At 57.3% G+C, this 24332-nt stretch overlaps 2 protein-coding genes across 9 annotated transcripts; both read right to left on the bottom strand.

Annotated features, from left to right (window-relative positions):
* Positions 1–6824: 6824 nt before the first annotated feature.
* LOC135288533 (sushi, nidogen and EGF-like domain-containing protein 1) lies at positions 6825–10216 on the bottom strand. 2 transcript variants are annotated; one of them, XM_064401920.1, is made up of 5 exons: positions 10026–10216; positions 8916–9046; positions 7910–8197; positions 7639–7776; positions 6825–7260 (listed from the first exon to the last, which is right to left on the bottom strand). In XM_064401920.1, the coding sequence occupies exons 1-5, from the start codon at positions 10117–10119 to the stop codon at positions 6979–6981; spliced, it is 933 nt and encodes a 310-aa protein (XP_064257990.1). In that variant the 5' UTR covers positions 10120–10216; the 3' UTR covers positions 6825–6978. The 2 variants fall into 2 exon arrangements, with proteins under 2 accessions (XP_064257990.1, XP_064257991.1); XM_064401921.1 differs by having other exon boundaries at positions 8912–9046; positions 10026–10198.
* Positions 10217–12209: 1993 nt separating this feature from the next.
* On the bottom strand, positions 12210–24279 carry LOC135288534 (uncharacterized). Of its 7 annotated transcripts, none has more exons than XM_064401923.1 (5): positions 24224–24279; positions 21035–21214; positions 17625–20465; positions 13539–14046; positions 12210–13342 (listed from the first exon to the last, which is right to left on the bottom strand). In XM_064401923.1, coding segments are annotated over exons 4-5 (1065 nt in total). In that variant the 5' UTR covers positions 13540–14046; positions 17625–20465; positions 21035–21214; positions 24224–24279; the 3' UTR covers positions 12210–12278. The 7 variants fall into 7 exon arrangements, with proteins under 7 accessions (XP_064257993.1, XP_064257996.1, XP_064257994.1 ...); XM_064401926.1 differs by having other exon boundaries at positions 21138–21214; positions 24224–24238; XM_064401924.1 differs by lacking the exon at positions 24224–24279 and adding an exon at positions 22746–22812.
* Between the last annotated feature and the right edge of the window lie 53 nt (positions 24280–24332).

Raw genomic sequence — 24332 nt, 5'->3', positions numbered from 1 at the left:
GGGAGGCTCCCTCAGGTGCCAGAGACAGGGATTTGGGACAGGGAGGCTCCCTCAGGTGCCATAGACAGGGATTTGGGACAGGGAGGCTCCCTCAGGTGCCATAGACAGGGATTTGGGACAGGGAGGCTCCCTCAGATGCCAGAGACAGGGATTTGGGACAGGGAGGCTCCCTCAGGTGCCACAGACAGGGATTTGGGACAGGGAGGCTCCCTCAGGTGCCATAGACAGGGATTTGGGACAGGGAGGCTCCCTCAGGTGCCATAGACAGGGATTTGGGACAGGGAGGCTCCCTCAGGTGCCGCACACAGGGATTTGGGACAGGGAGGCTCCCTCAGGTGCCGCAGACAGGGATTTGGGACAGGGAGGCTCCCTCAGGTGCCGCACACAGGGATTTGGGACAGGGAGGCTCCCTCAGGTGCCAGAGACAGGGATTTGGGACAGGGAGGCTCCCTCAGGTGCCCCAGACAGGGATTTGGGACAGGGAGGCTCCCTCAGGTGCCATAGACAGGGATTTGGGACAGGGAGGCTCCCTCAGGTGCCGCACACAGGGATTTGGGACAGGGAGGCTCCCTCAGGTGCCGCACACAGGGATTTGGGACAGGGAGGCTCCCTCAGGTGCCATAGACAGGGATTTGGGACAGGGAGGCTCCCTCAGGTGCCGCACACAGGGATTTGGGACAGGGAGGCTCCCTCAGGTGCCGCACACAGGGATTTGGGACAGGGAGGCTCCCTCAGGTGCCGCACACAGGGATTTGGGACAGGGAGGCTCCCTCAGGTGCCATAGACAGGGATTTGGGACAGGGAGGCTCCCTCAGGTGCCGCACAAAAGGATTTGGGACAGGGAGGCTCCCTCAGGTGCCAGAGACAGGGATTTGGGACAGGGAGGCTCCCTCAGGTGCCATAGACAGGGATTTGGGACAGGGAGGCTCCCTCAGGTGCCGCACACAGGGATTTGGGACAGGGAGGCTCCCTCAGGTGCCACACACAGGGATTTGGGACAGGGAGGCTCCCTCAGGTGCCAGAGACAGGGATTTGGGACAGGGAGGCTCCCTCAGGTGCCGCAGACAGGGATTTGGGACAGGGAGGCTCCCTCAGGTGCCATCGAAAGGGATTTGGGACAGGGAGGCTCCCTCAGGTGCCATAGACAGGGATTTGGGACAGGGAGGCTCCCTCAGGTGCCGCACACAGGGATTTGGGACAGGGAGGCTCCCTCAGGTGCCGCACACAGGGATTTGGGACAGGGAGGCTCCCTCAGGTGCCAGAGACAGGGATTTGGGACAGGGAGGCTCCCTCAGGTGCCGCACACAGGGATTTGGGACAGGGAGGCTCCCTCAGGTGCCAGAGACAGGGATTTGGGACAGGGAGGCTCCCTCAGGTGCCGCACACAGGGATTTGGGACAGGGAGGCTCCCTCAGGTGCCAGAGACAGGGATTTGGGACAGGGAGGCTCCCTCAGGTGCCGCACACAGGGATTTGGGACAGGGAGGCTCCCTCAGGTGCCGCACACAGGGATTTGGGACAGGGAGGCTCCCTCAGGTGCCGCACACAGGGATTTGGGACAGGGAGGCTCCCTCAGGTGCCATAGACAGGGATTTGGGACAGGGAGGCTCCCTCAGGTGCCGCACACAGGGATTTGGGACAGGGAGGCTCCCTCAGGTGCCATAGACAGGGATTTGGGACAGGGAGGCTCCCTCAGATGCCAGAGACAGGGATTTGGGACAGGGAGGCTCCCTCAGGTGCCACAGACAGGGATTTGGGACAGGGAGGCTCCCTCAGGTGCCGCAGACAGGGATTTGGGACAGGGAGGCTCCCTCAGGTGCCATAGACAGGGATTTGGGACAGGGAGGCTCCCTCAGGTGCCGCAGACAGGGATTTGGGACAGGGAGGCTCCCTCAGGTGCCGCAGACAGGGATTTGGGACAGGGAGGCTCCCTCAGGTGCCGCACACAGGGATTTGGGACAGGGAGGCTCCCTCAGGTGCCAGAGACAGGGATTTGGGACAGGGAGGCTCCCTCAGGTGCCAGAGACAGGGATTTGGGACAGGGAGGCTCCCTCAGGTGCCCCAGACAGGGATTTGGGACAGGGAGGCTCCCTCAGGTGCCAATCACAGGGATTTGGGACAGGGAGGCTCCCTCAGGTGCCAATCACAGGGATTTGGGACAGGGAGGCCCCCTCAGGTGCCAGAGACAGGGATTTGGGACAGGGAGGCTCCCTCAGGTTCCATGGACAGGGATTTGGGACAGGGAGGCTCCCTCAGGCGCCCCAGACCGGGATTTGGGATAGGGAGTCTCCCTCAGGTGCCCCAGACAGGGATTTGGGACAGGGAGGCTCCCTCAGGTGCCACAGACAGGGATTTGGGACAGGGAGGCTCCCTCAGGTGCCGCACACAGGGATTTGGGACAGGGAGGCTCCCTCAGGTGCCATAGACAGGGATTTGGGACAGGGAGGCTCCCTCAGGTGCCAGAGACAGGGTTTTGGGACAGGGAGGCTCCCTCAGGTGCCATAGACAGGGATTTGGGACAGGGAGGCTCCCTCAGGTGCCATAGACAGGGATTTGGGACAGGGAGGCTCCCTCAGGTGCCATAGACAGGGATTTGGGACAGGGAGGGAAGAAAGCAATGGGATTATACAGTCCTGGAGGCAGTGCCTGGGCTTGGTGTTGATTCCATTTTACAGACAGATTGGTGTGACTCTCTCTGGACATTAATTCTCATGTTCAGTCTGTTCTTTCAGATCTTTCTTGAAGTGTGTTGGAGGCTTTGGGGGTATTGAGTGGTCACTTCTCCCCCACCTCTGGTTCAATCTTTGGTCTACCAATCCTGCCCTTTCCTGTGCTGATGCTGTCTTTAGTTTGTTGTGTCTCCAGGGACTACAAAAAGGATGTTAGTGCCCGAAAAGTGGTGCCCTAGCCCCACATGGCCCTTTCATGGTCACGTCATGTCCTTCCTTCGTCACCAGCAGTCCTCGGATGGCTCTCGGTGTTCCAGACATCTCCACCAGCCCCTTCTCCTCCAGCCTCCTCCCCATATCAGCTCCTAAGTGATCTTGGTGTCACTTAAACACAGATCTTTGAAAGTGTAACTAATTTAGAAACTAAACCCTGACCCCTTTGTCTTCACCAAAGATCTGTAAGAAAGGACGGGGCTGGTGTAAAGCAAAATACGGCTTAATATTCAATCACTTTAGATTGTGATTCAATCTCTGCACCATCCCTACACCCTGGACTGAAAATTATCTCTCACTAAAAATCCAGCACTGCATTAGTATCCATGACATCCTGCCCTCAAAAGGATAACTACAGTTACTAATAATGAAAAATCAGGGCACTCCAATATTAAATTAAAGCTTACAGCTATTTAATAAAATCATCCCGAACCTCTGACCCTAACAATAAACCCTAATCTGACTCTAACCTACCCAAACTGTAAGTCCTAGACCTACTCCTAACCAAACCACAGCCCTGACTCTAACCACTAACCCCTAAATGTAACCTCTAACCCTAACTCTAACACGAACCCTTTCCTTTACCCTGCCCTTGCTTTCAGTGTTGGGGGCCTTGACTGCCCAGGTCGTGGTACACCTCTGTGCAACCCGGGTGTTATCCAGGTGGATCCACACCTCTGTGCAACCCAGGTGTTGTCCAGGTGGATCCACACCTCTGTGCAACCCAGGTGTTGTCCAGGTGGATCCACACCTCTGTGCAACCCGGGTGTTGTCCAGGTGGATCCACACCTCTGTGCAACCCGGGTGTTGTCCAGGTGGATCCACACCTCTGTGCAACCCGGGTGTTATCCAGGTGGATCCACACCTCTGTGCAACCCGGGTGTTATCCAGGTGGATTTACACCTCTGTGCAACCCGGGTGTTCTCCAGGTGGAGTGCTGTAGGTGTTATCCAGGTGGATTTACACCTCTGTGCAACCCAGGTGTTGTTCAGGTGGATTCACACCTCTGTGCAACCCGGGTGTTGTGCAGGTGGATCCACACCTCTGTGCAACCCGGGTGTTTTGCAGGTGGATTTACATCTATGTGGAACTCGGGTGTTATCCAGGTGGATCTACACCTCTGTGCAACCCAGGTGTTCTCCAGGTGGATCCACACCTCTGTGTAACCCAGGTGTTATCCAGGTGGATCCACACCTCTGTGCAACCCAGGTGTTACCCAGGTGGATCCACACCTCTGTGGAACCCAGGTGTTGTCCAGGTGGAGTGCTGTAGGTGTTATCCAGGTGGATTTACACCTCTGTGCAACCCGGGTGTTGTGCAGGTGGAGTGCTGTAGGTGTTATCCAGGTGGATTTACACCTCTGTGGCCCTCAGGTGTTGTCCAGGTGGATCCACACCTCTGTGCAACCCGGGTGTTCTCCAGGTGGATTTACACCTATGTGCAACCCGGGTGTTATCCAGGTGGATTTACACCTCTGTGCAACCCAGGTGTTGTCCAGGTGGAGTGCTGTAGGTGTTATCCAGGTGGATTTACACCTATGTGCAACCCGGGTGTTATCCAGGTGGATTTACACCTCTGTGCAACCCAGGTGTTATCCAGGTGGATTTACACCTCTGTGCAACCCAGGTGCTGTCCAGATGGATCCACACCTCTGTGCAACCCAGGTGTTGTCCAGGTGGAGTGCTGTAGGTGTTATCCAGGTGGATTTACACCTCTGTGGCCCTCAGGTGTTGTCCAGGTGGATCCACACCTCTGTGTAACCTGGGTGTGGTCCAGGTGGAGTGCTCTAGGTGTTATCCAGGTGGATTTACACCTATGTGTAACCCAGGTGTTATCCAGGTGGATCCACACCTCTGTGCAACCCAAGTGTTATCCAGGTGGAGTGCTGTAGGTGTTATCCAGGTGGATCTACACCTCTGTGGCCCTCAGGTGTTGTCCAGGTGGATCCACACCTCTGTGCAACCCGGGCGTTGTCCAGGTGGATCCACACCTCTGTGTAACCCAGGTGTTATCCAGGTGGATCCACACCTCTGTGTAACCCAGGTGTTATCCAGGTGGATCCACACCTCTGTGCAACCCAGGTGTTGTGCAGGTGGAGTGCTGTAGGTGTTATCCAGGTGGATTTACACCTCTGTGCAACCCAGGTGCTGTCCAGATGGATCCACACCTCTGTGCAACCCAGGTGTTATCCAGGTGGAGTGCTGTAGGTGTTATCCAGGTGGATTTACACCTCTGTGGCCCTCAGGTGTTGTCCAGGTGGATCCACACCTCTGTGTAACCTGGGTGTTGTCCAGGTGGAGTGCTCTAGGTGTTATCCAGGTGGATTTACACCTATGTGTAACCCAGGTGTTATCCAGGTGGATCCACACCTCTGTGCAACCCAGGTGTTATCCAGGTGGAGTGCTGTAGGTGTTATCCAGGTGGATTTACACCTCTGTGCAACCCAGGTGTTATCCAGGTGGATCCACACCTCTGTGCAACCCAGGTGTTGTCCAGGTGGATCCACACCTCTGTGTAACTCAGGTGTTGTCCAGGTGGATCCACACCTCTGTGTAACTCAGGTGTTGTCCAGGTGGATCCACACCTCTGTGTAACCCGGGTGTTATCCAGGTGGATCCACACCTCTGTGCAACCCAGGTGTTGTCCAGGTGGATCCACACCTCTGTGGCCCTCAGGTGTTGTCCAGGTGGATCCACACCTCTGTGCAACCCAGGTGTTGTCCAGGTGGATCCACACCTCTGTGCAACCCAGGTGTTGTCCAGGTGGAGTGCTGTAGGTGTTATCCAGGTGGATTTACACCTATGTGGAACTTGGGTGTTGTCCAGGTGGATCCACACCTCTGTGCAACCCAGGTGTTATCCAGGTGGATCCACACCTCTGTGCAACCCAGGTGTTATCCAGGTGGATTTACACCTCTGTGCAACCCACGTGTTATCCAGGTGGATCCACACCTCTGTGTAACCCAGGTGTTGTCCAGGTGGAGTGCTCTAGGTGTTATCCAGGTGGATTTACACCTCTGTGCAACCCAGGTGTTGTCCAGGTGGATTTATACCTCTGTGCAACCCGGGTGTTATCCAGGTGGATCCACACCTCTGTGCAACCCAGGTGTTATCCAGGTGGATCCACACCTCTGTGCAACCCAGGTGTTGTCCAGGTGGAGTGCTGTAGGTGTTATCCAGGTGGATCCACACCTCTGTGCAACCTGGGTGTTATCCAGGTGGATCCACACCTCTGTGCAACCCAGGTGTTGTCCAGGTGGAGTGCTCTAGGTGTTATCCAGGTGGATTTACACCTATGTGGAACTTGGGTGTTGTCCAGGTGGATTCACACCTCTGTGCAACCCGGGTGTTATCCAGGTGGATCCACACCTCTGTGCAACCCAGGTGTTGTCCAGGTGGAGTGCTGTAGGTGTTATCCAGGTGGATTTACACCTCTGTGCAACCCAGGTGTTATCCAGGTGGATCCACACCTCTGTGCAACCCGGGTGTTGTCCAGGTGGATCCACACCTCTGTGCAACCCAGGTGTTATCCAGGTGGATCCACACCTCTGTGCAACCCGGGTGTTGTCCAGGTGGATCCACACCTCTGTGCAACCCAGGTGTTGTGCCGGTGGAGTGCTGTAGGTGTTATCCAGGTGGATTTACACCTCTGTGGAACCCAGGTGTTGTCCAGGTGTAACACCATGCGGGAGTGCGTGAGCTGGGTGCTGTCCAGGTGTTGTGCATTTTGCACCAGGTGTTGTCCCGATGTGTCACCTCTTTGTGGCTCAGGTGTGTGCCTGTCACACCCATGCACCACCCAGATGCTGCCGCCTCCCGCTGACAATTTCCCTCCTCCTGTCCACGGGGACAGGCGGGGATGCACGCGCACGTCACACGACATGCGTGTTGCTGCCCACGTGTGTCCGCGCACACACGCCTGACACAGGTGTTGCTCAGCAGGTTTATTACTGTTCCCATCATAACGCAGCCTCTGCGGCGGTGGGGTGAGGGCTGCCAGGAAAGCCCCCTGCCCCAAATGTCCCAGGTGTCACCCGCTCATGACCCGCAGACGTACACCCGCTCCTCTGTGGTCCAGGGCGGGTTGGGGGATGCTGAGAGGGTCTTGTGTGGTGGCAGCGGACTCGGGGGGGCCTCGGGGGTCTGTGGCGGGGTGCCAGCAGTCTCAGGGGGCCCCTCGGTGGCCTCGAAGTGGTCCACACGGAAAGCCCAGCGCCCCGGGACCCCCAGGTTGCTGCGGCGGCCGAGGCTCTGCACGGCGGGCGTGCGTGAGCCTGGCACGTTGTAGTAGTGGACATCGTCTCCACTGTTGAACCCGGCCTGCAGGGGGGAAGGTGAGGGAACAGGGGAACAGGGGGATGGGAGAAGGTGAGGGATAATTCTGCCCAAATTCCCATTGAATTGTACCAAAGATGAGCCGCATTTTACCCCAAATGCACTTCACTCCACCTAAAATACCTCTGTTTCCAGACCAGATCTCCCTGATTTCACTACAAATTCCCTTAAAAATTCCCTTAAATCCTAATTAAAGTCCTCCTAATTTCACCCCAAATCCCTTTAATTCCACCCTACCCTCCTTCATTTCACCCCAAAAGCCCAGAATCCCTCCTGGCCGGGTGTCCCCCATCCCATGGACTGTCCTCATCTGCCTGGCGATGTCCCCACGCCCAGTGTCCCCTGTCCCCTCCGTGTCTCCACCTGTGCAGGGGTGCCCCCCAGGCCGGTGTGGGGATCCCCCTGGTTAGCAATGCCCGTCGTCCACTGCAGCTCTCCGTAGTTGAGCAGCACAAAGCACGTGGCACCATCTGAGGCCAGCACAGCCTGGAAGGTGTTCACCTGCAGGGGGACATCGCCGCCACGCCACCGTGACCCCCCAGCTGCGTTTCCATCCCCGTGCCCCCAAACCATGGGTGCCACGATGGTCGGGGGGCGTCATTGTTGAAGGTCAAGACGCGTGAGCCCTCCCCACCTTGTCTGAGGCGGCCCCAAAATAGGCCACACGGTGCCAGGTGGCCACGAACGCCCAGGTGGGCTGTGGAGGGGGGTCCCCAGGTGGCACAGCCGGCACCAGGTCCCGGGCCAGGCGCGCCAGCAGCCGTGGGTCGCGGCTCTGCCGGTAGAAGACGTCTCCTCCCAGCCGCGTGTCCACGTCAGCCCAGTACGGCGCCACGAAGGGGCGGCGGCCCGGCAGCGGGAAGGGCTGGGGGGTGAACTCGGGCACCGTCGTCCCGAAGGACACCACGCCGTTGTTGTTCACCTGCAGGCAAAGGTCACCCTTGGGACACAGCGGGGTGGCATCAACCACAGTGACCCTCCGCAACAGCCCCAGGTACGGCGTCTCCATCGTGGAGGTGTCAACTATGGTGATCCCCAAGTATGGTGATCCCCAGCTATGGTGATCCTCAACTATGGTGATCCTCAACTATAGTGATCCCCAACTACGGTGATCCCCAGCTATGGTGATCCTCAACTATGGTGATCCCCAACTACGGTGATCCCCAACTGTGGTGATCCCCAACTATGGTGATCCCCCAACTATGGTGATCCCCAACTATGGTGATCCTCAACTGGGAAGACCCCCAACTATGGTGATCCCCAACTATGATGATCCCCAACTATGGTGATCCCCAACTATGGTGATCCCCAACTGGGAAGACCCCCCCAACCTCCAGTCAGTCACCACAGAGCCCCCCAGTATGAGCCTGGGAGCCCCACTGTCACCCCCAGAATCTACCTGGAACCCCAAAACCACCTGAGGGTTCCACAGGCGTCCCCAGTGTCTTCAGGGACCCCCATGAGTATCCCTGATGTCCCCAGGGGTCCCCACTCACCAACGTAGTCAAGGAGGAGGAGGAAGAGATTATGTCAGCTCTGGTGCCTGCATCCAACTTGTCACCCTCCCCCGGGTGTCACCCTCCACCTGTGTCACCCACCAAACGCCACCTCCCCCCTGTCCCCCCAGCCACACGACCAACATAGAGCGAGTGGTGGGCGCGCCCAAAGAAGGAGAAGTTTTCCTGGAGGAAGATCTCAGGGCTCGTCCCGTCGTCCTCATGGAGGGTGGCCTCATCCCCCACCTCCGGTCCGAAGGGGTACAGAACGCTGCCTGGGGGGGGGACACACAGCTGTCACACACCTGGGACACGCAGGATGCCACCTGGGGAATGTCAGAACCCAGGACATCTCTCTGGATGTCTCACAGCCCTGGCAGGGGCTCGGAGACCCTGGCAGGAAGCCAAAGACACCTGGAAATTCCATCTTAACTCATGGGGCAAATTGCCAACCTGATATGAAAAATTACAGGCCACAAAAGTTTAAGTAGCAATCACAGGGTGAAGGGAAAAATTTTTGGAGCACTGTACAGGGGGGTTTTGGACGTTGTACAGGGGGGTTTGGAATCCTGTACATGGGGGTCAGGGGTTCTAAGATGGAGGGATTTGGGCGTGCCCTGTCCTTCTTCTTTCTTCTCCTTGGCATCCATGTTCAGGATGATGTTGGCATGTGTGGATTGGTTCATGGCGAAGGTACACTTGCCAACAAGGGCGAAAAGTATTGGAAATAGAAGGTAAATATATGTAGTTTTTACTATAAAAGAGACAACCGCCCCGTGGGCGGGGGAGAGTGCCCTTGGCTGTCTTGCTGATCAGACCTCGGCTGGACAGACAGAAAAACTTTGTAGAAAAGGAACAATAAACTCAACTGAAGACCGAAAAGCAAGAGTCCAGACTCCTTCTTCAGAGCACGGCCTGCCCAGAACCACCTTTTCCCGTGCTGGGGCAGAGACAAGTGACAGCCGACCCCGGCAGGGAACACACCCAGTGATACCTGGGCCCTCCCAGGAGGAGCTGGACCTTCCAGTACCAGCCTAGACGCCCCATATCGGTCAGGGACCCCCAGTGTCCCCCCAGAGCCCCCAGTGCTGGCATGGCGCCTGCAGGGAGGGCACTGGGACGTCCCAGTATGGAGCTGGGACCTCCCGGTGTTGGACCGGCCCCACTATGGGCCTGGGACTCCCAGTACCGCTCCAGACCCTCCCAGTACGGGGCTGGCACCTCCCCAGCACCAGCCTGGAACCCCAGACTCACCCCAGGATCCCACAGGGGTACCCAGTGTCCTCAGGGGTCCCCACTGCTCCGCGTGGCTGAGCAGGAGGAGGACGATGGCGGGGGAGACCTTCATGGGTCCGGGCCTGGGGGAGAGGGAGGGGATCCCCCATCAACCACGTCCCCGCGTCCCCTGTGACCTCTCCATGTCCCCAGTGTCCCCATGTCCCCATGTCCCTATGTCCCTATGTCCCCAGTGTCCCCATGTCCCCAGTGTCCCCATGTCCCCCAATGTGCCCGTGTCCCCATGTCCCCATGTCCCTATGTCCCCATGTCCCCAGTGTCCCCATGTCCCCAGTGTCCCCATGTCCCCCAATGTGCCCATGTCCCCATGTCCCCAGTGTCCCCTCTGTCCCCATGTCCCCATGTCCCCAGTGTCCCCATGTCCCCAGTGTCCCCTCTGTCCCCATGTCCCCATGTCCCCATGTCCCCAGTGTCCCCTCTGTCCCCAGTGTCCCCATGTCCCCATGTCCCCAGTGTCCCCATGTCCCCATGTCCCCAGTGTCCCCGTGTCCCCAGTGTCCCCATGTCCCCATGTCCCCAGTGTCCCCATGTCCCCAGTGTCCCCAGTGTCTCCATGTCCCCAGTGTCCCCAATGTCCCCGTGTCCTCATGTCCCCATGTCCCAATGTCCCCATGTCCCCATGTCCCCAGTGTCCCCGTGTCCCCGTGTCCCCATGTCCCCAGTGTCCCCATGTCCCCAGTGTCCCCGTGTCCCCAGTGTCTCCATGTCCCCATGTCCCCAGTGTCCCATGTCCCCAGTGTCCCCGTGTCCCCGTGTCCCCGTGTCCCCATGTCCCCAGTGTCCCCATGTCCCCAGTGTCCCCAGTGTCCCCGTGTCCCCAGTGTCTCCATGTCCCCATGTCCCCAGTGTCCCATGTCCCCAGTGTCCCCAGTGTCCCCAGTGTCTCCATGTCCCGTGTCCCCAGTGTCCCCGTGTCCCCATGTCCCCATGTCCCCAGTGTCCCCAGTGTCCCCAGTGTCTCCATGTCCCCATGTCCCCAGTGTCCCATGTCCCCAGTGTCCCCAGTGTCCCCAGTGTCTCCATGTCCCCATGTCCCCAGTGTCCCCGTGTCCCCGTGTCCCCATGTCCCCAGTGTCCCCATGTCCCCATGTCCCCAGTGTCTCCATGTCCCCAGTGTCCCCGTGTCCCCAGTGTCTCCATGTCCCCATGTCCCCAGTGTCCCATGTCCCCAGTGTCCCCAGTGTCCCCAGTGTCTCCATGTCCCGTGTCCCCAGTGTCCCCGTGTCCCCAGTGTCCCCGGTGTCCCCAGTGTCCCCATGTCCCCATGTCCCTATGTCCCCAGTGTCCCCATGTCCCCATGTCCTCATGTCCCCAGTGTCCCCAGTGTCCCCATGTCGCCATGTCCCCAGTGTCCCCAATGTCCCCATGTCCCCATGTCCCTATGTCCCCATGTTCCCATGTCCCCAGTGTCCCCATGTCCCTACGTCCCCAGTGTCCCCAGTGTCCCCATGTCCCCATGTCCCCATGTCCCCATGTCCCCAGTGTCTCCAGTGTCCCCATGTCCCCATGTCCCCATGTCCCCATGTCCCCAGTGTCTCCAGTGTCCCCATGTCCCCATGTCCCCAGTGTCCCCAGTGTCCCCAGTGTCCCCATGTCCCCATGTCCCCAGTGTCCCCAGTGTCCCCATGTCCCCATGTCCCCAGTGTCCCCATGTCCCCAGTGTCCCCAGTGTCCCCAGTGTCCCCATGTCCCCATGTCCCCAGTGTCCCCATGTCCCCATGTCCCCAGTGTCCCCATGTCCCACCATGCCCCTCCATGTCCCCCCCAATGTCCCCCCGCCCATGCCCCTTGTCCTTGCCGTGTCCCTCATGTCCCCATGTCCCCATGTCCCACGTGTCCTCGCTGCTCCCCCGTGTCCCACACGTGCGCCCACGTCCCGAATGTCCCCGTGTCCCCGTGTCCCCAGTGTCCCCGTGTCCCCGTGTCCCCATGTCCCCCGTGTCCCTGTGTCCCCATGTCCCCCGTGTCCCCATGTCCCACCATGCCCCCCCAATGTCCCCCCGCCCATGCCCCTTGTCCTTCCCGTGTCCCTCATGTCCCCCCACCCTGTCCCCCCCTGTCCCACGTGTCCCCGTGCCCCGCAGTGTCCCCAGTGTCCCCATGTCCCCGTGTCCCCATGTCCCCATGTCCCCGTGTCCCCGTGTCCCCAGTGTCCCCACTCACTGCGCTCCCATGGTCCCAGTCTGTCCCAGTGCTGCCACTGGAGCCGCTTTATGCCCAGGGAGGGGACAGGCCGGGGGTGGGGGCTGGCAGGGGACACCCCCGGGTGGCACCTCCCAGGGCCCCAGGCAGTTCCTTCTCTGCCCACACCGCAACTGGGGGGGACTGGGACGGACTGGGACGGACTGGGGCGGACTGGGACGGACTGGGGGGGACTGGGGCGGACTGGGGGGGACTGGGGGGACACTGAGGTGGAGGCTGGGAGGTGCTGGGGGACACTGGGAAGGCCGGAGGGGACACCGGGGGCCCTGAGTGTGACACGGATGCACTGGGAGGCACTGGGGGTGGCTGGAACGTTCTGGAAGACACTGGGAATGTTGGAGGGGAACTGGGAGGGACTGGGAGGCACTGGGGGTGGCTGGAACGTTCTGGAAGACACTGGGAATGTTGGAGGGGAACTGGGAGGGACTGGGAGGCACTGGGGGTGGCTGGAACGTTCTGGAAGACACTGGGAATGTTGGAGGGGTGCTGGGGAGGGGAACTGGGAGGGACTGGGAGGCACTGGGGGGATGCTGGAACACACTGGGGGGGACACTGAGCGACAATGGGATGCAGGAGGAGGGACTGGGGGGGACTGGGACCAACTGGGAGGGATTTGGGATCACCACGGGGAATAGTGGGAGAGCACTGGAATGCACTGGGAGGGACTGGGGGACACTGGGGGTATACTGGGGGGCTGGAAGAGACTGGGATGCACTGGGAGGGACTGGGGGACACTGGGGGTACACTGGGGCAGACTGGGATACACTGGGAGAGACTGGGGGACACTGGGGCTGGCTGAGGGGGGCTGGAAGAGACTGGGATGCACTGGGAGGGACTGGGGGACACTGAGGGTATACTGGGGGGGGGCTGGAAGAGACTGGGAGGGTGGGGGGGTTGTACTGGGAGAGACTGGGGACAGCAGGAGGCACACTGGGATGCACTGGGAGGAACTGGGGGACAGCAGGAGGCACACTGGGATGCACTGGGAGGAACTGGGGGACACTGGGGGTATACTGGGGGGGCTGGAAGAGACTGGGATGCACTGGGAGGGACTGGGGGACACTGGGGGTACACTGGGGCCGGCTGAGGGGGGCTGGAAGAGACTGGGAGGGTGGGGGGGTTGTACTGGGAGAGACTGGGGACAGCAGGAGGCACACTGGGATGCACTGGGAGGGACTGGGGACACTGGGGGTACACTGGGGCGGACTGGGATGCACTGGGAGGGACTGGGGGACACTGGGGGACACTGGGGGGACACTGAGGGTATACTGGGGGGGGGCTGGAAGAGACTGGGAGGGTGGGGGGGGGTTGTACTGGGAGAGACTGGGGACTGCAGGAGGCACACTGGGGCGGACTGGGAGGGACTGGGAGGGACTGGGGACAGCGGTGCGGGGTCAGCCCCAGGCGAGGCGCGGCACGCTCCCCCCCGGGGGCACTCGGATGTCCGGGTGCCCCCTGCCCTGCCCTGCCCTCCCCGGCCCCACAGATCCGGGTGCCCCCCCCGCCCTGCCCTCCCCGTGGGCCTGGGGAAATATTGACCGAGGGGGGGGCGGGGAGGGGGGGGGGCACGGGAGGGGAACAGCCCTCCCCCACCCCCAAACCCTGCCTCGCCGGAATTCCCGGGATTTTATCCCAGACCGCCGCTTTTCTGACAGGTTTTATTTTGGGGGGCGAAAGCGGAGTTTTGGGGCTCGCAAAAATCCGGGTGTTCCGGATCTGAGGATGACGTCAGCGACAGGGTGCGGGCACCCCGGTGAAATGTCAATTTTCCACATCACTGGGTGGGAAGAAAGGCAAAATCGAGGGGGATTTTGTGGCAGTTTCCCCCTCTTAGGCTCTTTTCCCCCTTTTCTGGACTTTAAAATAAATAACTATATTTATACCTCTTTTTTAACTCTTTCCACTTTGCTGTTGGTCTCTTTCCCCCATCTGAGTTCTTTCTCAAGGCTCTTTGAGCCTCGTTTTTTATTCACTTTTCCCTTGTTTTCTACTCTTTTTTCCCCCTTCTCTTGTGCTTCTCTTCCCCCCTTTGTGGGGGGTTCTTTCCCCCGTTTCTGGTGTCTCATTTTTTTTCTCCCTTTCCCCCTATTTTTTGCACACTTGCTCACTTTTTAATATTCCTTTCCCCCGTTTTTGGGGTCCTTTACCTATTTTTGGTGTCTTTTCCCATCCATTTCAGTTTTTATTCTCATTTGGGGTGTTCTTTCCACCCTTTCCCCCCCTCTTTTCTCCTTTTTTGATCTATTTCCACTTTTTTCAGTTCTTTTCCTCATTTACAGCCTCTTTTCCCATCTTTTGGGATTATTTCCTGCCCCCCACGCTCTTGCTCCTTTTTTTGGTCTCTTTTCCTGAATTTTGGGGTCCTTTCCCCACTTTTGTCTCTTCCCCCTCTTTTTTGGTCTCCTTTCCCTTCTTTTCGGGGCTCTTTTCTTTCCTTTGGGAAACTCCTTTTCCCCTTTTTGGTCTCTTTTCCACATTTTGGGTGTCTTGTTAATTAGCCAGTCAGGTGAAATGTATTGATTAAATTACCTGGCTGCTCTACAGGCAGGGGGGTGAGGACCTTATTGAGCTGGGAAACACCAAATTAAGGGAAAAAATGGGATTTGGGGCAATGAAGGGTAGTTGGGGGAATCTGGTTGGAAAAGAGGGAGTTTGTAGAAAAATTATGAGATGCATTCAGGCACGGTGGGGGTAGGATGAGGGACAACCCACGTAGGTGCTTCTCTGACATGAAACGGGGAGAAAAAAGAGCAATTTTGCTAAAAATTTTGGGGTGCATCAATTTATGGATGTGTCTTAGTGCCCATGACCCACACGGGTGCTTCACTGGGAGCAGAAAGAGCAATTTTGGGCAAAATTAATGTCAGAACATCCTGTGGCGCTGGTGGGATGGGACAACCCATGTGGACTCTCACTGGGAATGAAATTAGGGAAAAAATATCGATTTTTTTAAAATTAAAATGAAGGTCAGAAGGATGTTTAGAGTGCCAACACACAGCGGTGATGACATTTTTGGGTACCAGCCAGGGTGGTGACGACTCACCCAGCCCTGCCTGTTCCTCTGCACAGCGACGAGGCCGTGGGGGGTGAGGAGGTTGTTATGAACACGAACGAGGCCAAACTTTCTCACGAGAAAGAGGCTCTCGTTTATTTAAATAGCTACAAGGAACAGAGCGCCCAGGACAGGCCCGAGCACTCACGCAGCGACTCAAAAAAACAGAACAGCACGTTACTCCCAAAAGTACCCAGTTCTGCCCAGGAAAAGTTTCCAAAAAGAACCAAATAACTCGAATTCCCCCTTTTATAGCCCCCTTCAAGCCCAGGATTGGTGGATTTTGGATCCGCGCGGTGATTGGTCCGTTCCCAGGCTTCCCATTGGTCTTTAACGCCGTTCATTCTGGACCAATCATTTCTGCAGGGCGTCGAGTGATTGGTCAGGTCCTGCATCCAATCTTCTTCATCCTCGCTCTGCCCTCCACAAACCCTGGACCCTTCCTCCAGAACATTCTAACAATTCTAACCCTTAACATCACACAATTAATACAATATAATTAAACTCTAATCTCATTTAGCGTAACTTTTACTGATAACAAGGTGCAGTGCCACCGCTGCCAGCTGCTCCCCAAGATCCTTGGTGAAATAAACGGGCAGGAGATCTTTCTCCTTTTTAATGCCTTTATTAAGAAGAATCAGCTCAGGTGGGGAGAAAGCGACGAGTCGCGCCCACGCCGCCGCTGCTCCCAGGCGTGGCACGGAGAAGGAGGATGAGGAGGAGGAGGAGGATGATGCAGCTTTGTCCTGGTCTGCAGGCAGAGCTGGGGATTCCGTCCTCACGGGAGAGTCGCAGATTCCTGTTTTTTTTGTCTAACACCCCGAGGCATCTCTTTAATCAGCATCTTTTCAGGTTAGGGTGAGAAGCAAAAAGGGTCCAAGCAGGTATGGGACTACGTTCTTCAATTAGCAGTTAATGGCTGGTGATTAACCATTGTCCCCCCCATGCTGGCCACCTGCCAGGGAGGGACACCAGGACAAACCCTCCAGGTACAAGGAGAACGTGAGTGACATCAGAGCCAGTATGCAGATGAGAAATGCATTGCGCCCCGAATTTTTACAGTTTTCCCAGGAAAACCCCTAAAATGACGAGCCAACAAGTGACCTAAGTGACGTCTAAGGATGGGAGCGCAGTCCCGTACCTGCTTGGATCCTTTTTGTTTCTCACCCTAACCTGAAGAGATGCTGATTAAAGAGACACCTCGGGGTGTTAGACAAAAAAAACAGGAATCTGCGACTCTCCCGTGAGGACAGAATCCCCAGCTCTGCCTGCAGACCAGGACAAAGCTGCATCATCCTCCTCCTCATCCTCCTTCTTCGTGCCACTCCTGGGAGCAGCGGCGGCGTGGGCGCGACCCGTCGGCTTCTCCCCACCTGAGCTGATTCTTCTTAATAAAGGCATTAAAAAGGAGAAAGATCTCCTGCCCGTTTATTTCACCAAGGATCTTGGGGAGCAGCTGGCAGCGGTGGCACTGCACCTTGTTATCAGTAAAAGATAATAGATTAGATTAGAGTTCAATTATATTGTATTAATTATGTTATGTTAAGGGTTGGAATTGTTAGAATGTTCTGGAGGAAGGGTCCAGGGTTTGTGGAGGGCAGAGCGAGGATGAAGAAGATTGGATGCAGGACCTGACCAATCACTCGACGCCCTGCAGAAATGATTGGTCCAGAATGAACGGCGTTAAAGACCAATGGGAAGCCTGGGAACGGACCAATCACCGCGCGGATCCAAAATCCACCAATCCTGGGCTTGAAGGGGGCTATAAAAGGGGGAATTCGAGTTAGCTTGGTTGTTTTTGGAAACTTTTCCTGGGCAGAACTGGGTACTTTTGGGAACAACAACAAAAGGTCACCCAATGAATTTGAAACTCACCCGGGTGTCATAGAATGACCTTGAGGACCATCTAGATGCCACACAATGACCTTGAAAGCTAACCCAATGCCATGGAATGACCCTGAAACCCACCAAGATGTGGTTTTCAGGGTCATTCCATGGCATTGGGTTAGGTTTCAAGGCACACAATGGCTTTGTAGCCCACCAAGACACCATGTAACGACTTTGAAGCCCACCAACGTGATTTTGTAGCCCACCCAGATGCCACCCCAGTGACTTTGAAACCCATCTAAACACCACACAAGAATCTTGAAACCCAACCAGATGCCTTGAAATTACTTTGAAAACCACCTGAACACCTTACAAGGACCTTGAAACTCCACCTTGTGATGACCTTGAAGTGCACCACGACCTTGGGCTCTTCCCACGCAATGACTCTGAACTACTCCCATCAACTCCATCCCTACCTCGACCTTCTGGGGGTGTTCCTGGCTGAGGGTCACGTTGTACACCTCCATGGTGAGCACCTTGATGAAGGAGACCAGGCGGCTGCCGCGGTGGTTGTTCTCCACAGTGACAGCAAAGGGGGTGAGGGTGGGAGCAGTGGGGCAAAGTCTGGATTGCAAGGAGGAAGGTCGGGGAAATGTGGGAAGAGACTGGGACAAGCGGGATGAGGTCTGAGCCGTGTGGCAAGGGTCCGTGCCGTGCTGGATGGGGTCTGGAATGCACAAGATGAAGTTTGGGACGCTGATAAATTTCACAGAATTTCACAGGATGACTAGGTTGGAAGAGACCTCAAAGATCATCGAGTCCATGCCCTAACACCTCAGCTAAACCATGGCGCTGAGTGCCACATCCAGTCTTTTTTAAACACATCCAGGGATGGTGATTCCACCACCTCCCTGGGCAGACCATTCCAGAAGTTATCACCTTTTCTGTAAAAAACATTTCCCTGATATCCAAGCATTCTTTCCCTTGATGTAGCTTGAGACTGTGTCCTCTGGTCCTGTCAGTTGTTGCTTGGTGAAGGAGACCAACCCCCACCTGACACAACCACCTTTCAGGAAGCTGCAGAATGTGACAAGGTCACCTCTGAATCTCCAGGCCTGGAACATGTGGGAAAGATCTGGATTCTTGGAAAGATGGAGTGGGTTCTGGGACACAAGAAGCAGCTGGAGCACCAGGAGAAAGTTCTGGAGAACTCCCAAGGATCACCTGAGGGATTTGAGGGCTTCAACCCAGGATGGATCCCCCTCCACTCCCCTCCATCCCCAGTCTGGCTCCTTCCCTTCTCAAAGAAAACCTATCCTAGGGTGACATTATGATGCTTGTATCCCAAATTGTGTGTTCTGTTTATGCTGGACATTATGTTCTGGACCTTCAAGACTGGCTCTGAAGAGCAAGGATTGTTTTGGTTTTTGTTATCAGTCTGCTCCCCCATGGCTGGCGGGACACAGAGATGGGGCAGTACATAACGTGGCTTTTGCTTTTTGCTTTTGCTTTTTGCTTTGCTCTTGCTCTTGCTCCTGCTGTGCCCCTGTTTTGCTTTGCTTTTTGTTTCTGCTGTGCCCCTGCTTTGCTTTTGTTTTTTGTTTCTGCTGTGCTCCTGCTTTGCTTTTGCTTTTTGTTTCTGCTGTGCCCCTGCTTTGCTTTTGCTTTTTGTTTCTGCTTGTTAGTTAGTTTAGCAGTCCAAATCTTTCCCTGGACTGTTTTTCCTTTCCCTTTTTTTTTTGGAAACACTGAAACCTCCTCCGCCTGGGACCTGGGAAACACCAAGAGTTCCCCAGGCGGCTGCAGCAGCCATCCCCTGTGCCAGAGGGAGCGACAAGAGAGCTACCACTCCCAGGAGAGACTTTCAAAGAATCACAGAATCACAGAATCTCTGGGTTGGAAGGGACCTTTAAGATCATTGAGTCCAACCCATGTTCTAACACCTCAACTAGGTCATGGCACCAAGTGCCACATCCAGTCTTCTTTTAAACACATCCAGGGATGGTGACTCCACCACCTCCCTGGGCAGCTGATTCCAGTATTTGACCGCTCTTTCTGTGAAAAACTTCCTCCTTAAGTCCAGCCTGTATCTCCCTTGGCGCAGCTTGAGACTGTGTCCTCTTGTTCTGTCGGTTGCTGCTTTTTGAATTTGTCACCCTTTTCAGATCAGTGAAAGTGTTGTCACCTGGTGTTGTTCATTTTGTATGCTGGGGGTGTTTTGCCTGTTAAATAAACGGGTTCTTTCCACTTCTCTCCGAGGAATCCTTCCTGAACCCCTAGCGGGGAGGGGCTGTGTGGGTTTGCCCTTTTGGCGGTTTTCTCCCAAATTTACCTTAATCCAGGACAGTCCAGGACAAAACCCTGTAGCCATGATATTTTAGTGAGAAATCCTCTGTTGGGATTTTTCCTGTCCTGAGGAGCTGAGAGCCTCAGGAAAGAAATGTAAACAATAACTCTGTGCTGCTGTGGAAGGCCACAGGTGCATCTTCCATTGGTCCATGTGGATTGTTTTCAATCAGTGACCAATCACAGCCACCCGTGCCAAGGCTGTGAGCAGTCCCAGGATTTTTGTTATTCATTCCAATTCTATTCTTGTCTTTGTAGCCTTCTGATCTTCTTCTCTCTGTTCTTTTAGTATAGTTGTAATGAAGTATTTTAATATAAAATATAACATAATAAATCAGCCTTCTGATGAAAATGGAGTCAAGCCTCGTGTCCTCACACAAGGGGCAGCTTAAACAACAAAACCCCAGCCCTTATGACATCCTGATGGCATCACCCAGCCATGGACCACGGCCCCACGCTTCCAGCTCATCGCTGTGCAGGTCTCCAGCACTGGCAGAGGATGGACCTTGCCCCGTCGCTCAGACACAGGTGGGACAGGCAGCTGTGAAGAAGTCATGAGGCTTCACTGTGTCGTGACATGCTCTGAAGAGCCCCTGGAAGGATTTCTTGTTGATCCCACACCAGTGGTTCCCACCATAAAGCTCCTTCTTCTTCTCATCACATATTGGGTGTGCTCCATCACAACAATCCCAACCAATCAGGTCGGCCTCGGAGGCAGCGCTTTTCCAGCTTCTGGCCCACGTGACAATTGCAGTGACGTTGTCACCAGCCTCGGGGACGTTGTCAAGGGGCTTGAGGTTGAAATTCCCACAGAGGCCGCAGACGTGGCGGAAGCAGCTGCTGGGGAGGTCGATCAGGAGGTGCCAGTTCCAGCCAGAGAAGACCCAGAGACAAAAATCTGTCTCCAGAGCAACATGGAGCCCACTGGGACACGCCTTCCCATCTGCCAGGAGCACTGGCAGCAGCATCACCTGCCAATGGCCCAACATTCCCAGTTACCTCAATGTTTTATTCTCAACACACACCAATATTTTATTCCTAATATTCTATTCCTCACATATTCCAGTTTTTCATTCCCAGCATATTCCAACACTAAATCCCGTCATATCCCAATATTTTACATCTTACACATCCCAAAATTTTATTCCTGACATGCCCCAGCATTCTATTCTCACTATGACCCAATATTTTATTCCCAAAATATCCAAACACTCCACAGTATTTTATTCCTGCCTCCTCCCAACATTTTATTCCTGAAATATCCTAATATTTTATTCCCTAGACAGACCAACATTTTATCCCAGTTGATCCCAACATCTTATTCCTGGAATATCCTGGTTTTTTGCTGGCATATCCCAACATTTTACTCCCAACAAATCCCAACATCTTATTCCAATCTTATCACAACATTCTGTTCCTGACATATCCAAGCATTCTATTCCCCATATTTTGTTCCTACCATTTCTCAGCTTTTTATTCCTGACACATCCCAACATTTTTTCCCAAAATATCCCAACATTTCAACAATCAGCCTCCCAACCTGATTTATCCCAAAACAACATTGGCACTGCTTGAGTGGCAGGGTCCCAGCTAGCCTGAAGCTCAGGATTAGAAAAGGCATTTTCCCCCACGAGAGCATCTACCCCCATGCAGTGTTTAGGATCAGTCTGAGGCAATCTCGTGTTCTCTGCTGGAACCCTTTGAGTGATCTCCAGTTGTCCTGAAAAACCTTAAATTGTACAGCTTGGAGCAGCATTTGAGCTGTATGTTCAATATCAAACGGAGCAAGCAGGTCAGTGTTTAGCATTTTGATAATTTGCATAACTTGTGTAGATCCTCCTGGGCCCCTTCTGGGGACCCTCCTGGGGACCCTGTGGGGACCCCCTTGACCCTGCTGGGGACCCCCTTGACCCTGCTGGGGACCCTCCTGGGGACCCCCTTGACCCTCCTGGGGATCCTCCTGGGCCCCTCCTGAGGACCCTCCTGGGGACCCTCCTGGGGACCCCCATGACCCTCCTGGGGCCCTCCTGGGGACCCTCCTGGGGACACTCCTGGGGACCCTCCTGGGACCCTCCTAGGGACACTCCTGGGGACCCTGTGGGGACCCTCCTGGGACCCCCTTGACCCTCCTGGGGACCCTCCTGGGATCCTCCTGGGGACCCTCCTGGGGACCCTCCTGGGGACACTCCTGGGGACCCTCCGCAGACCCTCCTGGGACCCTCCTGGGGACCCTCCGCAGACCCTCCTGGGACCCTCCTGGGGATCCTCCTGGGGATCCTCCTGGGGACCCCCTTGACCCTCCTGGGGATCCTCCTGGGGACCCCCTTGACCCTCCTGGGGACCCTCCTGGGGACCCTGTGGGGACCCTCCTGGGGACCCTCCTGGGGACCCTCCTGGGGACCCCCTTGACCCTCCTGGGGATCCTCCTGGGGACCCCCTTGACCCTCCTGGGGACCCTCCTGGGGACCCTGTGGGGACCCCCTTGACACTCCTGGAGACCCTCCTGGGACCCTCCTGGGATCCTCCTGGGGACCCTCCTGGGACCCTCCTGGGACCCTCCTGGCGACACTCCTGGGGACCCTCCTGGGACCCTCCTGGGACCCTCCTGGCGACACTCCTGGGGACACTCCCGGGGACCCCCTTGACCCTCCTCGGACCCTGTGGGGACCCCCTTCACCCTCCTGGGGACCCTCCTGGGGACCCTCCTGGGACCCTCTCTGGGTACCCTCCTGGGGACCCTCCTGGGGACCCTCCTGGGGACCCCCTTGACCCTCCTGGGGACCCTGTGGGGACCCTCTCTGGGGACCCTCCTGGGGGTCCTGTGGGGACCCTCCTGGGGACCCCCTTAACCCTCCTGGGGACCCTCCTGGGGACCCTCCTGGGGACCCTCCTGACAGCCAAGCCCCTTCTGGATGCCTGGAGCCACCCCAGCCTCCCTCCACCCCAAACCTTTCCCTGGGGAGCCCAAACAACTCTCTGAGACCCTAAAAACCAGCCAGGGACCCCCAGAAATCCCTCGGCATCTCTCAGCGCCCCCAGACCCACAAACCCCTCCAGGGAGCCCCATTTACACTCCAGGGACTCCCTCAGCACCCCCAGACCCACAAACCCCTCCAGGGACCCCCATTTACCCTCCAGGGCCTCCCTCAGCGCCCCCAGACCCACAAACCCCTCCAGGGACCCCCATTTACCCTCCAGAGCCTCCCTCAGCGCCCCCAGACCCACAAACCCCCCCAGGGACCCCCACTTACCCTCCAGGGCCTCCCTCGGCGCCCCCAGACCCACAAACCCCTCCAGGGACCCCCATTTACACTCCGGGGCCTCCCTCAGTGCCCCCAGACCCACAAACCCCTCCAGGGACCCCCATTTGCACTCCAGGGACTCCCTCGGCGCCCCCAGACCCACAAACCCCTCCAGGGACCCCCATTTACCCTCCAGGGCCTCCCTCGGCGCCCCCAGACCCACAAACCCCTGCAGGGACCCCCATTTACACTCCAGAGCCTCCCTCACCGCCCCCAGACTCACAAACCCCTCCAGAGACCTCCATTTACACTCCGGGGCCTCCCTCGGCGCCCCCAGACCCACAAACACCTCCAGAGACCTCCATTTACACTCCAGAGCCTCCCTCAGCGCCCCCAGACCCACAAACCCCCCCAGGGACCCCCATTTACCCTCCAGGGCCTCCCTCGGTGCCCCCATACCCACAAACCCCTCCAGGGACCCCCATTTACCCTCCAGGGCCTCCCTCGGCGCCCCCAGACCCACAAACCCCTCCAGGGACCCCCATTTACCCTCCAGAGCCTCCCTCAGCGCCCCCAGACCCACAAACCCCTCCAGGGACCCCCATTTACCCTCCAGAGCCTCCCTCAGCGCCCCCAGACTCACAAACCCCTCCAGAGACCTCCATTTACACTCCGGGGCCTCCCTCAGCGCCCCCAGACCCACAAACCCCTCCAGGGACCCCCATTTACCCTCCAGGGCCTCCCTCAGCACCCCCATACCCACAAACCCCTCCAGGGACCCCCATTTACCCTCCAGAGCCTCCCTCGGCGCCCCCAGACCCACAAACCCCCCCAGGGACCCCCATTTACCCTCCAGAGCCTCCCTCGGCGCCCCCAGACCCACAAACCCCTCCAGGGACCCCCATTTACACTCCGGGGCCTCCCTCAGTGCCCCCAGACCCACAAACCCCTCCAGGGACCCCCATTTGCACTCCAGGGACTCCCTCGGCGCCCCCAGACCCACAAGCCCCTCCAGGGACCCCCATTTACCCTCCAGGGCCTCCCTCGGCGCCCCCAGACCCACAAACCCCTGCAGGGACCCCCATTTACACTCCAGAGCCTCCCTCACCGCCCCCAGACTCACAAACCCCTCCAGAGACCTCCATTTACACTCCGGGGCCTCCCTCGGCGCCCCCAGACCCACAAACACCTCCAGAGACCTCCATTTACACTCCAGAGCCTCCCTCACCGCCCCCAGACCCACAAACCCCCCCAGGGACCCCCATTTACCCTCCAGGGCCTCCCTCAGCGCCCCCAGACCCACAAACCCCTCCAGGGACCCCCATTTACCCTCCAGGGCCTCCCTCGGCGCCCCCAGACCCACAAACCCCTCAGCGGATCCCCATTTACCCTCCAAGGCCTCCCTCAGCGCCCCCAGACCCACAAATCCCCCCAGGGACCCCCATTTCCACTCCAGAGCCTCCCTCAGCGCCCCCAGACCCACAAACCCCTCCAGGGATCCCCAGAGCGCTCCCTCAGACCCTCCGCCGCCTCCCATTGGCTGCAGCGCCCGTCCGTCTCCGCTCTGAACCAATCAGCGGCCGCGCTGGGAGCGCG

This window comes from Passer domesticus, chromosome 33, assembly GCF_036417665.1.
Source record: "Passer domesticus isolate bPasDom1 chromosome 33, bPasDom1.hap1, whole genome shotgun sequence".
Classification (NCBI taxonomy): Eukaryota; Metazoa; Chordata; class Aves; order Passeriformes; family Passeridae; genus Passer; species Passer domesticus.
This window is presented reverse-complemented; position numbering and strand designations above follow the sequence as displayed.